The sequence below is a fragment of the Barbus barbus genome (genome assembly GCF_936440315.1).
Source record: "Barbus barbus genome assembly, chromosome: 2".
NCBI classification, from domain to species: Eukaryota; Metazoa; Chordata; class Actinopteri; order Cypriniformes; family Cyprinidae; genus Barbus; species Barbus barbus.
The window spans coordinates 3,334,373-3,351,981 of NC_136730.1; the positions used below are offsets into that span (position 1 = coordinate 3,334,373).

A 17,609-nucleotide genomic window follows, 5' to 3' on the forward strand; every position below is an offset into this window, starting at 1 on the left:
CGCATGGTGTGCAAAAACCTGACACAAACACACAGACAAACGTATATATATTTTTACCTTGCTTGCTGGTCTTACCCCCCCCCCCCCCCCCCCCCCCCCCCCCATAGCCAATAATGGCAGGGAAAATACTGTTATTACATGTAAAATTCCAATCAAAATATACATAAATAATTGTAATTGTACTTAAGGGTTTTCCTTTAAACATATTCCAGTGAACATAGCAGCATGGGGAATAGCCGATCAGTCGTCATTATATAGCAGTGGGTGGTCTGCCCAGAATGCTCTGGATGGGACGAGCTCCACCTGTACTCATACAAACACACAGAGTGACCCATGGTGGAAGCTGGATCTGATGAAGATGTACAGCGTGAACAGAGTGACCATCACTAACAGACTCAACTGCTGTGCAAACAGGATAGACGGGGCAGAGATTCGGATTGGAAACCATTCTTCAGATCTTCTCAGCAACCCAGTGTGAGTCTCTCAGATATTCTTTAATAGCTACAGATTCTGGCCAGTTGGTCAGTAGTTAGGCCATATTCACTATTTGCAGGTGTTTAGACTATGTTAGGATAGAGTGGGGGAAATCCCCCCAAGTGTATTATTTTATTTTTTATTTTTATATTTTTTTTTTCTGTGAAACAAAAGTTGAATGTGTCCAGAATAGTTTTAGTGAGGACATCTATATAAAAGACAAAATATGAAAAAATGTCCAGAGTTTTAATGATATTAGATTTTTAACAAACAAACAATAAATAAATAAAATAATTTAATAACATTTACTTAGTAAGGGGGCATTTTGCCAAATAGGTGGGGTAAAATGCCCCCCAGTCTGACAAAAATATTTGCTTATACATTTACAGCAAAATCAGAGTGCTGACAGTTTTAGGTGAAAATTAAAAATAATACAATCAATGACAACAAAATTATAATAGATTATTTGAAAAATATTTTTATCTGATGCAAAATGGCTAGCTAACTAGATACCTGATCTTAACTTGAGGTAATTTTTATATATAAAATCTAAATATTTTTGTACAGCCAAATACTTGGAATACATTAGCTGGAAAAACAAAGGATTTGATGATCAGAACAGAGTAACTACAGTAATTAAGCCTGAAAATATATATTCTGAATATATAATGTGTGTGTGTGTGTGTAATATATATATGTATGTATATATATATATATATATAGTGAAGTGAAGTGACATACTGCCAAGTATGGTGACCCATACTCGGAATTCGTGCTCTGCATTTAACCCATCCAACGTGCACACACACAGCAGTGAACACACACACACACACACTGTGAACACACACCCGGAGCAGTGGGCAGCCATTTATGCTGCGGCGCCCGGGGAGCAGTTGGGGTTCGGTGCCTTGCTCAAGGGCACCTCAGTCGTGGTATTGAGGGTGGAGAGAGCGCTGAACATTCACTCCCCCCACCTACAATCCCTGCCGGCCCGAGACTCGAACCCGCAACCTTTGGATTACTAGTCCAACTCTCTAACCATTAGGCCACGACTTCCCCCACGTATATATATATTGTGGCGGGAGGAGCAAACGACAGACACAGTGGGTGTGGCATCAGGCCTCGGAGAGGTTTTTATTAAACAAAATAATCAAACATAGTGTCCAAAAGGGGGTAAAAGTGTCCAAAATAAACAGGGGGTCTGGTGTCCTCGTCGTGCTCTGGGGCTCGTGAAGGAGGGCAGTGTTCAGAAGGGAAGGGTCCAGGGAAGGGGCGGAGTCCGGTGGCCGCACGCGCTCCCCTTTTGGATCCGGGAGCGAGTGGCGGCGGCTTTTTTCCAGCGGCTTCGTCCTACTCCTTGGCCCCCGGCACTTCTGGGGGATTAAACGGCCCGGCATCCTGGCCCGTCAGCCGTCACGGGTGCGGCAGTCTCCCTTCTCGACGCTCCCTTCCTGGACCCACGAGGACACCAGCGTGCATGCGCGGGGAAGAGACCGGTCTCCCGAGGAGAGGCGCGCTCGGCATTTAAACAGCGGCGGTGATGAGGCTCTATTCATATCAGGTGCGCCTCATCACACGCCGCCAGCCCTGGCTGTTTCAGCGCCCCTCCTCTCACACACACTCACTCCCGTCGGGAGCCTGGTGAAGGGCGGCAAATACGGGACGGGGTGGTGATGATAATAAGGGGGAAGGCAGCCGACTCGTCACAATATATATATATATATATATATATAGATATATATATATATATTCTTTTTTTTTTTCTTCTTCTTAAAACGAACTCCGTACAGGTCTTACTATTCTTATATCATTACTGTGATACAAAATTGTTCTACAAAACAAGCTTTAAAACACTTTTTTTCTTACTGCTGATAATCAGATAATGTACGGTGAAATGAATTTTCTCTCAGGTACATCACCAGTGTAAGCTTCATGGTGAATATTTCTACATCACTCTAGCCCATATAGTCCATAGTTACAACTTAAATTAATCTTGACTTTATCTAGCGGTTATTTGAGAAAAAAAAAATATATAATTAAAAAAACAGTATTTACGCCAGTTTCCCCCCACTCTAACCTAATATTGGTACAAGACCACAAAATAAAATAAAAAAATCTACAGATAGCAGCAAGAGTTCACTGGATTTGCCTGAAGGAATTCAAAATCACCTTGTCCAAATCTATAAGAATATAGTCAATCTATAAGAATGTAAATAGTCAAAAACATTATTCATTTCAACCTGAACATCACTACAAATAAATGAAGGATTCGTCTGACTGATTCAAACCGGTCACTCTTGTCATAAGACTCATTTGTTCCTAAATTGGACTACATTTAGGCTGTGTTTTTAAACTTAAAAGAAGTGGGACATACGTGTTCATGTTGTCTTTATTGTTTTGCAACCAGCGTGTGAGAACAACACTATACAAAAGCATTCATGCTGTTATTAAGTTGTTTTCTTAATTTGCAGGTGTTTTTTTTTCTATTTGCAGCGTGTTAAGCTCTCTCGGCCACCGTATCTCACACTCAATACAGACTGCAAACTCATTGTTTCTTATGATGTGACAATTATCTGTGCAGAAACACTGGTTTACAGATCAGATGGTTGACATTATTGTCTTTTTAAAATGGCACAGAGACAATTCCCTCAGAGCACGAGACCGTGCCTCCACTGATCACAGAATAAATTACCGTCACCTATAATCAAATACAACACTATTCTAGAACAATGTTTAAAGAAAATACTTGCATTACTACATTCCCTGGGTTCTATTACATAAAAAAAAAAAAAAAAAGATTGATCAAACGCTGAGAAAAACATGTAGGTTAAATGCAAAAAGAAAAAAGTGTTAAATGTATTAATATTGGTGGTTGCCTTGGTTACGAGAAGTTTAGTAACATGACATAAAAACAGCAACATTTTGTTTTCTATGTGTAATGTTTCATTTGTGTGACAAATAATTAATTCTACTGCAGCTCGTCTGCAACAGAAAAAAATAGTGCAAGACATCATAATAATATTATAAACTACATTCACGAATAAGACAAGAAAAATACAAATGAATAGTCATACTAATAATGATCAACAAAAACACAGGAGCGACTCACTCTTTTGTCTTTCTCCAGGTGTGCTGTAGTTTCTACTATTCCAGCAGGAGCTACCTACAGCTACTCGTGTCATGGGATGGAGGGACGTTATGTTACTGTCAATATTCCTGGAACTTCAGAGATTCTTACTCTCTGTGAAGTGGGGGTCTATGTGATTTTTCCAGGTAATTCAGAGCTACTTAACTTGGTCTAAACCCTTTCCAGGCGAAATTGACAATTTTTTTTTAAAGCTATTCTTACTTCATTACAGTAGTTTTTAGTATAATTCATTCTAGTCGAGATCAGGTCCAATGACTTAACATATACTCAGACAGTGCTTGCATATTATTATGAATGGGAGAAAACAAAATGCACTATTTGACAGAAGAAGTCCTGCCTTCTGAATAAAATGGGTGCCATGGGGAGGCCTAAGGGCACCTGGCCCGGCCACCTCAGTCACTGTATCCCCTCACCTCTGGTGCTATCTCTGGAGTTGGTGCCCTGATTTTAGTCTGAGAGGCAGACTGCTGCCCTGGGAAGATCTCCCACTCAGAAGTATGAGATGGGGTGTGAGTGTGTGGGGGCTGTTAAATACATGGATTAAAAAGCTAAATGTTTTCATTTTGGTTCGAGAATGAAAATATAGCTGCAAGCAGGGATTCCAGGGCCAAGCCCGCGAAGGGGCTGTAGCGCGGCGCAGAGCGGGAAGAGCATAAGAAGCTGAAATAGAATGTACATGGAAAAAGAAGACAGGTTCAGAAGCACAGAAGTTCAAAATTGAACAGAACACACATTTCTGATTCAAATAGAATGTGCACGAATATCCAAAGTTTGGAACAAAAGCAATGTTTGCACCGCTTCTGGCCACAGGACCAGGACCTGCACATTTGGCAGGCTGCCGAGGAGAGGTTTAGGTGTGAGAATGAGCTGACAAAAAAAGTTATTTAGCATTTTAAGCAGCGTAACACAAAGTAAAGTTAATTGTAACACAGCTTATGGTTAATTCAATAGCTGAAGGGTCACATTAAACAGAATGGTAATTGTCTAGCCTGTAACTTAGAAGAATGCTAAGAGCACTAGTATAAGCCAACAAATTTCAAAGTGGTGGACACGTGGTTCAGCCAATTCTGGCAAAATTGACATGCTTATAACTTTTGAACAGTCAGTCAGAAAATTATAAGCGAAAATGTGATTTGTTTGGTATCTCACGGCCCATAGGTGGCGCTGTTCCCAAATTTGGCATGGACACAAAAATACTGTTTTTCATTTGCTCACCATGTTGGAAAAAGACAAATGAGACATTGTCAGAATTGGCATAACCCAGGGAACTAAACGACATAAAAATTACACATTTTGGATGTGTGTTATGTGTTTTTGTTATGTGTTTTTATATGTTTTCATGCTTATAACTTTTGAACAGTCAGTCAGAAAATTATAAGCAAAAATGTGCATTTTTGGTATCTCACGACCCATAGGTGGCGCTGTTCCCAACTTTGGCATGGACCCTCAGACCATGGTGTTGATGAAGCATACCAAGTTTTGTTTTGATTGATCAAAATTTGGCCGAGATAGAGCCTCTGAATCAATTTTGGGTCGACCTTGTTACGTTCACAACATCATAACTTTTTTTTTTCATGAGTAGTCAAAATATTCGGTTCAGTTATTTCTGTTCAGCTTAGTCCAAAGATCATTTGAGCCAATTTTGGGAAGAATTTAATCAATTTTCAAGGAGTAGTAGCAAAAAGACAGAATACTGTACTTTTCAAAATGGCCGCTACTGTAAAGGGTGGAGTCTTAAAGTAAGCTATGGAATGTTATAAGCATGAGGAGAGTAATCAGGTGTACTAAGTTTTATTTTTCTACAACAAGTGGTTCAGGAGTTATTACCATTTCAATGTTGAATTTTTGAACTGGTGGTGGCGCTATAGAGTTGGTTCTAGAGACCCCAAAGTTGGTCAGATCACTAGTCATGTCCATCTCTACAATTGTGCGAAATTTCATCAATTTCCTATGTTTCCTTCATAGGGCTGCCATAGAGCCCCATGGGCCAAAAATAATAATAATAAATATAGCTGCAAGCAGCAATTCCGGGGCCAAGCCCTTTATAACTGTTTTTGCATGCTTGAACATTAGAATTTTTCATTAGGAACTTTTTGAACATTTTGTAATTTACATTGGTTCAGCACTTCCTTCACACGTAATTTAATTTAACACTCAAGGATATAGCCTTTTGCATTACACAGTAATTGCTGCTCATTGACTTTGGTTTGTTTAAGTTTATAGAGACTTCAGCTGTTGAAGGTAGAACTTAAGCATCTGGCTCCAAATGACACAACATTATACGCAATTTTATAAAGCTGCGATCTGGGCATGTGCCCACCAGGATTCGAACCCACGACCTAAAAGGTTCAGGGAAAGCGACTTAGCAGAGTGAGCCACTCGGTCACTGCACGTTTGACAGGCTGCCGAGGAAAAGTTTAGGTGTGAGAATAAGCTGACAAAAAGCTCTTTAACATTTTAAGCAGCGTAACACAAAGTAAAGTTAATTGTAATGCAGTAAAGTTAATTTTAACGCAGCTTTTGGTTAATTCGATAGCTGAAGAGTCATATTAAACAGAATGGTAATTGTTTAGCCTGTAACTTAGAAGAATGGTACGATTACTAATATAAGTCAACAAATTTCAAAATAGGGGACACGTGGTTCAGCCAATCCTGGCAAAATTGACATCCTTATAACTTTTGAACAGTCAGTCAGAAAATATAAGCAAAAATGTGAATTTTTGGTATCTCATGGCCCATAGGTGGCGCTGTTCCCAACTTTGGCATGGGCCCTCAGATCATGGGGTTGATGAAGTGTAGCAAGTTTTGTTTTGATTAATCAATGTTTGGCTGAGATACAGCCTCTGAATCAAATTGGGTCGACCTCGTTATGTTCACAACATCATAACTATTTTTTCACTAGTAGTCAAACAATTCTGTTCAGTACTTTCTGTGCGGCTCGGTCCAAACATCATCTGAGTCAATTTTGGGAAAAATTGGACAGATTTTGAAGGAGGAGTAGCAAAAACACTGTTTTTCATTTGCTTCAAAATGGCGGACAGACACCATGTTGGAAAATGACAAATGAGATATTGTCAGAATCGGCATAACTCAGGGAACGAAACAACATAAAATGACACATTTTGGACAACATTTTCAAAAGTTATGTGTTTCTGTTAGAATAGTTATATATCTGGAACACTAGGTGGCGCTGTCTTCAAACTTTTGTGGTACCTCCGGGACATGGTGTTGATGATCCCTACCGATTTGTGAGCAGATATGTCAAATGGTTCAAAAGATATAGTAATTGATGACATATTTCAAAATGGCGGACACGTGGTTGAGCCAATCCTGGCATTGACATCCTCTGGTTCGGCATTACCCAAGGAATCCAAAGACACCAATATCATAATTTTCTGACTACCTGTTCAAAAGTTATAAGCGAAAATGTAAATTTTTGGTATCTCATGACCCACAGGTGGCGCTCTTGCCAACTTTGTCGTGGCCCCTCAGATCATAGTGCTAATGAAGCGTACCAAGTTTTGTTTCGATTGATCCAAGTTTGGCCAAGATACAGCCTCTGAACCAATCTGGGTCGACCTCGTTAAGTTCACAACATCATAAATTTTGAACAAAGATGAATAAAAAAATCTGTTCAGTCATTTCTGTTTGGCTCAATTTTGGGAAGAATTGAATACATTTCGAAGGAGGAGTAGCGAAAAAACAGAATACTGTACTTTTCAAAATGGCCGCTACTGTAATGGGTGGAGTCTTAATTTAAGATATTGAATATGATTATCATGAACAGACTAATCAGGTATACTAAGTTTAATTTTCCTAGAACAAGGGGTTCAGAAGTTATTACCATTTCAAAGTTTAATTTTTGAACTGGTGGTGGCGCTATAGAGTTGGTTCTAGATACCAGAAATGAAAGGACATAAAAATTAGAACTTTTGGACAAGTTATTAAAAAGTTATAAGCGCTTATGTTAGAATAGTTACATCTCTGGAACACTAGGTGGCGCTGTCTTCACAATTATCTGGTACCTCCGGGACATGGTCTTGATTATCCCTACCGATTTTTGTGCCGATATGTCAAACGGTTCAGAAGATATTGCATTTTATGACAAATTTCAAAATGGCGGACACGTGGTTCAACCAATCTTGGCAAATTTGACATACTCTGATTCGGCATGATCCATAGACACAAAGATCATAATTTTCTGAATTACTGTTCAAAAGTTATAAGCAAAAATGTGAATTTTTGGTATCTCACGACCCATAGGTGGCACTGTTCCCAACTTTGGCGTGGCCCCTCGGATCATAGTGCTAATGAAGCGTACCAAGTTTCGTTTCAATTGATCCAAGTTTGGCCGAGATACAGGCTCTGAACCAATTTGGGTCAACTTCGTTAAGTTCACAAATTCATAACTTTTGAACAAAGATAAATAAAAAAAATCTGTTCAGTTATTGCTGTGCAGCTCAGAACAAAGATCATCTGAGCCAATTTTGGGAAGAATTAGACAGATTTTGAAGGAGGAGTAGCGAAAACAAAGAATACTGTACTTTTTAAAATGGCCGCTACTGTAATGGGTGGAGTCTTAATGTAAGCTATTAAATGTGATCAGCATGAAGAGAGTAATCAGGTGTACTAAGTTTCATGTTTCTAGAATTAGGGGTTCAGGAGTTATTACCATTTAAATTTAGAATTTTTTAACTAGTGGTGGCGCTATAGAGTTGGTCCTAGAGACCCCAAAGTTGGTCGGATCACTATTTATGGCCATCACTACAAGTGTGCCAAATTTCATAATTTTCCTATGTTCCGTTCATAGGGCTGCCATAGACTCCCATTGTAAGTAAGTAAGTAAGTAATTTTATTTGTCACATACATAATCATACAGAGTATAACCAGCAGTGAAATGTAGGTATTATAGAAAAGATACAGCTTGACATGAGGAGAGGGGGGAGAAAAACATAATTCACAGACTATATTCTTATGAGAGTACAGTGTGAGAACAGAAAAAACACCCCAGCAACAAAAAGCACATAGTAACAGGGGAGACAAACGACTTGCAACAGGGGATGGGGGGGGGGGGGGGGGGGGGTAATCCAGTTCCGACAAGCAGCCATCCGGTCCTGCAGCCATTTCCGGCGCCGGTCAGACCCGCCTATCAGAATGGCGGTACAAAGCGGTGAAGGCGTTGGATGGGGGTTTGGAGGTGAGTGCGTATCTGTATGTGTGTGTATGTATGTGTGGCCTGGGAAGTTGGCACGCTGGCATTCGAATCAAGTTGCCTCAGTCCGCAGATTGTGAAAGCGACACAGCAGGTTGCCATGGAGACAGCCTTGATCAGGACCCCAACCGAGTCAACAACAGCAGGTGTCTGGAAGGGGGGAGGAACGCAAGAGAGTCTAACTGCAGTGCTCTTCCCGGGAAAATTTTCCAGCTTCGACCTTGTCCGAGGTTGCGCTGGTTAGGAGAGCCAAAGAAGATAAGATTGTTTGGTCTTGGGGCGAGTAGCCGCATTCCAATTTCACAGCTACTCTCTTAGTCCATTTCTGGTCTCCAAATCATCAATTTTCCTTTAACCGTGAGCTTCTCCGTGATGGTATCCATATTGCGGTTAATAGTCTCAGACAGTGCTGACCGCTCTGCCCACTACTTCATGACGGGCAGCCTTGAGGCTTTGGACAGCTGTTCCGTCTCCTGAATTCTATAAATAACAGAGCAAAGCCTAATCCAACCAGCAGAAAACCCGTTATCATGGTTCCGAATAGGTAGATGTCTTCAATGTCCTCCACGGAAAGAGCTGCCAGACACACGACCTGCGTCCATCGTGTAGCCAGCTGCGAATGTTCCGTCAGGGCAGTTAGGTTCCCCGATCCCAGGCTTCTCATCGAGAAGATGGTGTCAATTTCGTTGAGAGATCAGTTGATCAAATCCATATTTTTCAGTTTGGAGTGCAGTGCAGAAAGAGTCTCTCAAGTGAGACGGCACGAGACGAAGAGGCAAGCAGGGAAGGATAGGGAAGGGAGGGAGAGAAAAAATGCGACAGCCTTCGCTGAGAGCCAAACGAGAATCATATAATAACAATAGGGGCTATAGCCCTTCGGGCTTGGCCCCTAAATATAGCTGCAAGCAGCGATTACCGGGGCCACTCCCTAGCAACCAGATATAGTACCCTAGGGTACCCAGGGTGGTTGCTAGGGTTTTTCTATGTGGTGGCTAGGGTACTTGGGGTGGTTGCTAGGGTGTTGCTATGCGGTTGCTAAAGTAATCAGGGTGGTTGCTAGGGTACCCAGGATGGTTACTAAGGTGTTGCTATGTGGTTGCTAGGGTACTTGGGGTGGTTGCTAGGGTGTTGCTATGACACTATGACATCTTACAGGTAATTTGGCAACAGGAAGATCTGTCACACAGCCATCAACCTATGGCTCCTGGTCTGCTGAACAAGCCATTGACTTCAATCCTGGTTTCAAACAACCGTGGTTATCATGTTCCTCAACCACTGCTCAGACTAACCCATGGTGGAGGGTGGATCTGCGTTATATTTACAGAATAAGTAGAGTTGTCATCACAAACAGACTGGACTGCTGTCCAGAGCGAATAGACGGAGCAGAGATTCACATTGGAAACTCTCTGGAGAACAACGGCAACAACAATCCCATGTGAGACCCTCTTTCTGTGGCTTAATATCCATAAAGATCACTGAAAATACATATGAAGAAAGACTAGAAGTATAAATAATGGTTTCTCTGTCTCTTTTAGATGTGCTGTGATTTCTAGCATTCCAGCTGGTGTTTCCTCCACCTACACATGTAACGATATGGAGGGTCGATACGTGAACCTGTTCATTCCTGGAGATTCAAAGTATCTTACTCTGTGTGAGGTGGAGGTCTATGGAGAAGGTGAGATCAAACAAGCAGATTTAGTGTTTTGGGAAACTATTAATGGCTTTATTTTTTAAATATAAATTATTGATGGAAAATGTTAAGTTCAAGAGATGCATGCTTTCAACAGTCAATAATTAATTACATAAAATGTATTTGTGTTTCAAATTAAACCATGTCCATCCTTATTTAAAGTGAACCTGTATTTAATGTAAAAAAAAGCTATATTTTTTTTTTCATAGATTTTTCAGGATCATTACACAACTTCTCATTGCATCCATTTAATCTTAAGAGATGCATTTGCACTAAATTGCTGTAGATACTTTACTTTACTTTACTTTACATTACTTTACTTTATGGCCCTGGACAGAAATTCATATTTGACACTGGCATAAAAACATACAATAGACAGAAACCGTATACTATCTATAGAACACACATTATCATAAAAAAAATCAATAAATCAATAAATAAAAACACATATGAATTAGAGGTGTGCGATATGACTATTTTTGATCGTGGACGATAAAAATGTCTGCACTATCTGCTTTTGAAGAAATATTGTGGTATCGTGCTACAGCACACATTATGTCAAATACAGTTCTGGCGCATCCGTTTCAAAAGTGGGGGGGACGGAATGTCTAGTGTTATACCTGTTTTTTTTTTTGTTTTTTTTTTCAGTTAACCCTTGTCTAATTGACATGTTTTATTTTTAATCATACCTTTTTGATTAATATGCTTTATGATTATATTATTATATATTATTATAAAACAGAAGGAAAGAAAAAGAAAGAAAGAAATACAACAGCTTGTCACTGGGACAATACCCTTAAAAGGACATCTTTGTACCTTATTTACCCCAGAAAGTTTCATAGTTGTACATTACGGTACATATTGGTACTCTAAGGTACTAATGTGCACCTTTTTGAGTATAAGTTACAAAGATGTCCTTATAAGGGTACTATTGTTTACATATTTCAAACTGTATTTTGTGAGTGTTGTATGTATAGTACATGGCACACAGTAATGGATACTTGCACATTCACATACTTCTTTATTCTGTTCTGTTCTATTATACATTAGTCTGATTAGTCTCTGTTAAAATAAATATCTTATCATAGACAATGCTGTAAATAATCTTTACCTCTGAAGCCTCACTGAAACATTCTGCCTCATTCACTCTCAACTGTGAGAATATGGTCATGAAGAATACAGAATTAATAGGTGCTTAAGTGCTAATAAACAACCAATTTACAAGCTAATAATTACATACTGTAGTTAAAAATTATAGCTGAGAAGTTGTTCATCATACTAATGTTATTTTAAATGTTTCTATATTTGACTAATTATGTGTTTTCTATGATTGGTCCATATATAATCCTACAAACACTTGTGTATTAATAGATTTTATACAATGTAAAAACAGCCAGGTGTTAAAAGCCACTCTATCAGTTCTTCTCAGCTGTGAAGTGTGTTTTTCTTGTGTCTCGTCCTGATTCTGTCCTAACAAACCTAGGCTGACTGTTTCTTGGTCATTCTTGACAACACATAAAAACGTAAAATTAGTGCAATAATGACAGAGCACCCCTAAATGAAGATCGGGTCCTGTATCAGATCAGTGCTTGCATACTTGATTGAAATACATCATGTAGAATTGGCAGAGTGTCACAATGCTGCAAACGCTGTAAAATCTCAGTTCAACATTATCTTTATTCTTATTTGAAGGGGTCTGATAACATACATACGTGTTAAAATAAAAGACCAGTGGCGGCTGTTGGTCTTTCAAAGAGGGGACGCTCATTTTCAGCCTACATCATAAAAATTGTCCATTTATTTATACGTAAATTATTTTCAAGAAAATGCTCTGTGACCCTGTCGTACCAACTAGGCGTATTTTCCAGTGACTTGACCAGTGTCCTCTCAATGGCCAGCAGAGCTAGGTTGCTTAAACGGCTTTGGCCCATTGTGTTACGGGTGTAGGACTTGAGCCTCTTTAATCAGGAGAAGCTCCTTTCTACACCTGCAGATGTAGCTCCAATAAATATATAAATGGTTAAAGTCTAATAACACTGTAAACAGCAAAAACAGGGCTACAATAATATGTACTTGATTTTGTTTTTGAGAAAACAACGCTTATGCGTGGTTAGTGAAAAACTAACATGAAGTCACTGAAATAAGGCCATAAAAAAACATAGAGAACATTTGTTCACAAGACTTCTGAGAACTGAATCTTGTAGCCTAGAATTTTTGCTTCAAAATAATGTGAAAATCATCTTGTTTATTTGCTCACAAAAAAACAATATATTGATTTTTTGAGTAAAAACCTTCACATTCACACCTGAGAAGACAGGCCTGCACAATGAGCTTCATAATGAGCGTCACAATGAGCCATTTAGTCAAGTATGTGACTGAGAGGAAGAGTTACAAGAAAGAATATGAGGACAAAATAAATTATTATTTTTTTTGTTTGTTTTTAGTTTATTAAGTATATACAGTATTTAGCTATCACACAAAATAACTTGAGATTCACTTGTGTGTGCAGTTAAACATTTTATTAGGAACAATCAAAGCTGTCTTTCAAAGCTGACTTTTTAGCATCATTACTCCAGTCACATGATCCTTCAGAAATCATTCTAATATTGTGATTTGCTGCTAAAAAAAAAACATTTATTATTATGTTGAAAAGAGCTAAGAAGATTTTTTATTTTTTTTTGATGAATAGAAAGTTCAGAAGACCAGCATCGTTTGTAACATGATACATGTCTTTATCATCACTTGTGTGCTAAATAAAAGTTTTAATTTCTATATATACTGACTCCAAGCTTTTGCACCTGGCATTTTCATAGTGTATATTGTTTATGTGCTCTGAAGGGGAAAAAACAACAAATTTTGAAATTCTGGGTTATTTCTCTCAGCAGATCTTCTTCCAGAAACAGAAAGTATCCGGGAAGAACTTGTTTGTTTCCGCTGACAGCATTAGATATAATGAGTTGACATCACATTGGTTTCATACGGATTACTTTAACATAGAATATTTGTTTTTGTATTCATGTTGTTTTATTTACGTGTCTGTGAAGAGGTGACAGAGACAGAGCCTGCAGAGAACGCACTCTGTTTATTTTCTCTATTTTTTTAAAAGCACATTGTGTTGTTGTTATTATGACTATACACAAATAAAAGTAGACCCTTTGCAGTTTCAAATGACACCTTGCTCTTATCTATACGATCAAAACTCGTGGAGTATTTTTAGTTTGTTTCGCTTCATAAAGAAAAAACGAGACAGCCCGCACCAGTGGGTTAACACCAAGTAATCACAGCTTTCTCCTGTTATGATGAAAAGGGAAGCAATTACCAATAAATAGGTTGCAGCAGTTTGTCAATCCGCTATAGGACTGAGCTCGAATAGCTTCAGCATCAGCGACTTCTTATAGGACACAATCGCTGTCAATCAAAAAGAGATGCAGTCTTTCGACAGACCCTCCAATCATCACGCAGAAGCCCGGAGTCCAGCCCCGCCCACTCCTCCATTGACCCCCAGAGACGCTGAGCGTCCGGGGGCGGGACATAATCGCAGCATTTATCCAATGACCGTCTAGTATGGAAGCACTGAAAAAAACTGTTCAAAGCAGCCCCATTGAAGTCAATGGATACTAGGCTTCAACAGGGAAATACACTGCGATGCTACAGGAATATATGAGAAGGAAATCGAGTCAGCTGACCTGCTATATGTAGCTGATTCTGAACGAACTCGTCTTCGAGATGAACGTGTTCTAACGCATTTTTAATCAATAAAATGTTAACAATAGTACATATTTGACCATTATTTTTTTGACATTATAGGGGAAGCCGAGCTTCCCTTGCAGTCTTAAAGAAATCCCCACTGCTCTCTATATACTGTACAACACGACATACAGCAGTAGAGTTACTCTGCCAGGACACTGCACTTATTCGCGAAAGCAAAAGTACATTATTTGCACACAAGCCTTGCTGGTTAAATGTTTAATTCGCGCGCTGGTGCGCTTTTTCTGAGCGCATACACCTGAAGCATGCACACTAAAATCCCTGTCTAACAGCGTCTGATTACTCAAGTAAGTTATCTTTTGCGCTAATACGGTCAAAACACACAAAGTTTACATACAGACTCAGTTGGTTATCTCTAAAATGAAAGTAAATAGTTAAGAGAGAAACAGATGCGTGCCTGTATATTAGATGCGTGCAGGTCTTAAAGGGACAGGACACTAAACATGCTGTTGACTGTCATTAAAGGGATAGTTCACCCTAAAATTTAATTTCTGTCATTATTTAGTCACTCACATGTTGTCCCAAACCTCTATTAATTTCTTGTGCTGAACCCAAAATAAGATATTTTTAAGAATGAGGGTAACCAAACAGTTGCTGGTCCACACTGACTTTGATAGAATGAAAGAAAAATCCTATGGAAGTCAATGGGGACAAGCAACTGCTTGGTTTTCCACCTTCTTCAAATTAGCATTTATGTTCAGCAGAAGAAAGAAACTCATTCAGGTTTAAAACAACTTTTGAGTAAATGATGGTATAAAAATAAAATATTATGACAGAATTCACAGACAGATGACAGAATATTTATGTTTGGGGGAACTATTCATTTAACCTTAACAAAACAACAAATCGCAAAGAGAACATAATCGTTTAGAGAGAAATCAAGAAATTAAGAGAAATCTTTCTCTTTCTCTCTCTCTTTCCTTTTCTCATGTTTATTTTGTTTTATGTGTGAATTTGTTTTCTGTAATTTATTATTATTTTATTTTTTCTCTCTTTTCTCTCCATATGATATGTATATGTGTGATGCTCTGTCTCTGTTTTTAGGGTGACCTTTTAACATTCTGCCAAGGGTCTACAAATGAAAAATAGCCTTTTGGGCTAATTCTGGCACGTTTACATTTATGTTTATTAATGTGCATTGCCCCTGTAAATAAACTAAACTAAAAAAAAAAAAACTTTAATACAGTTGCTTTAGGAATCAGTCTATGTAGTGTTTTATTTTTATATTTGTTCATTCAATTTCATTGAATGCTCCTGCTAAATATACCTATTGTACCTGAAAATAAAGCACTGTTTGTTTTATTTGCATATTATGTGTATTTGTAATGTGTATCTTTGTTCTTATTTTTTAATAAGAAAGATAAAATAATGACAAATATTTTTATCTTTGCCCATTTTGGCCTAAATATCTGCCATGTCTTTTTTTTTTTTTGTTGTTGTTACCTTGAAAGTCTTTGTCTTTCTAGTTTGGCTGTAATGCTCAGACAACTTGTAAAACCAAAATAGTAAAACCAACATGACAAAGAATCGTGATAAAATCGTGAATTGTGATATTTCTTAAAAAAAAATCGTGATATATTTTTTCCATATCGCTCACCCCTAATATGAATACAAGGCACAATATATGAGTATGGTCAGAGTACACTGCAACTGCCTCACTCTCCATAAATTGTTTAAACAGCTCTTGAATTGTACTCTGCCTCTGGCCGATGATTCAATTTGTCTCGTTAATTACTCGAGTTATTTTTTTATTTAAATTTTTTTCTGTTTCAATGTTAAACTGCCACACCACGAAACTGTCAGTCCTCTGTCGTTTGTGTCTTGTGTTCCCGCCTCATGTTTCCTTATTTGGTTTGTTTCCTGTCCTCTCTTAGCGTGATTATTAGTTCATTCTTGTCCAGCTGTGTTTGTCTCATTATCTATGATTATCCCTTGTATTCATAGTCCTGTCTGTTCAGTTTGATTTTGTTTGGTCTACTCGTTACTCCCCGGTGTTCCTGTCTGTGTCAGCCTTGCCTTGCTTCAATTTGATTAAAGACTGTTATTTTGAGTTACATCCTCGTCTGCGTGTCCTGTTATGATAATCAAGAGAAGGATTCAATTGCGGATAAACAACAGTTTATTGAGAGAACAATGTCACTAGAACAGTGGAGCTCGTGCACAGCGTGGATGGAACCGGATATAGGGACGCAATGGGCAGTCCAGACCAGCAGAGAATCCTCCGAAGACAGAGCAGAGACCAGAAGGAAGATCGAGTGGCAGAAACAGGAACACAGAGAATACCTGAGGATCTGATAATGAGAGGAGCGTGAGTTGATCTTAAATAGACCCAGTAATGATCCACTGCTAGGACAGATCAGCCCGTGATCACGAGCTAGGACACACCCACTCACGCCACACACCACAACAGACAAGCAAAGATGAGACAGTGATTCTATGAACCGTGACAGTACCCCACCCCCTAGGAGTGCCCCCTGGCGCTCCCAACCAATCTTACCCGTAGATGGTAATCATCAATAAGGGAGTGATCCAGAATGTACCTGGCAGGAACCCAACTTCTCTCCTCCGGACCGTAACCTTCCCAGTCCACCAAATACTGGAATCCGTGTCCGCTCCGCCTTGAGTCCAGAATACGATTGACCGAATACGTTGGTTCCCCATCTACGAGATGCGGCGGTGGAGGAACTAGGGTAGGCGTATTAAGGGGTGAACGAAATACGGGTTTTATTTTACAAACATGAAACACGGGATGAACTCTCCTGTATGGAGAGTTCAAATCCTACGGGATGAACTCTCACGGGATGAAAATGATGGCGCCGGTGAGATCGGCTGCTGTCACGACTGCTCCGACCAAACCTTGTCTTCTTTTGTTATTTTTTCGTATTGTAAACCATAATCACCGGTTTCTTTTTGTAAGATGGCCATTCTTACATATGACAGGGCCACTCTTGTTTCTATTGGTGCACAATGCACTCACCTTTCGCCGTTTTTGAACCCGGACCCATCCTGGCCGAGCGAGATCCTGAGAAGGAACAAAGGACGCGACCCGTACCGGCGTCCTCGAGGGAAACGAGCCGGCGTCAGGAACAGGCTGAGGGCACGCGCACACCGCGCTCCCTTACCAAGTGTCCTGCTCGCCAATGTCCAGTCGCTGGATAACAAACTCGATGACCTCATGGCAAGAGTCAAGTTCCAGAGGGACATTCGGGACTGCAACCTTCTCTGCTTCACCGAGACATGGCTGAACCCAGCGGTACCAGACCACGCCATCCAGCCGGCCGAGTTCTTCTCGGTTTACCGCATGGACAGAACGCTGG

The 17,609-nt window shown here is 39.5% G+C and overlaps 1 protein-coding gene across 1 annotated transcript; it reads left to right on the forward strand.

The window, feature by feature from the left end:
- Positions 1-358: 358 nt before the first annotated feature.
- Positions 359-15,341, forward strand: LOC306876862 (fucolectin-like; the record flags this gene model as incomplete). Its single annotated transcript, XM_079428299.1, has 5 exons — positions 359-474; positions 3,602-3,747; positions 9,990-10,269; positions 10,370-10,509; positions 15,337-15,341. 5 exons carry the CDS (start codon positions 359-361, stop codon positions 15,339-15,341), a joined length of 687 nt encoding a protein of 228 aa, XP_079284425.1.
- Positions 15,342-17,609: the final 2,268 nt, after the last annotated feature.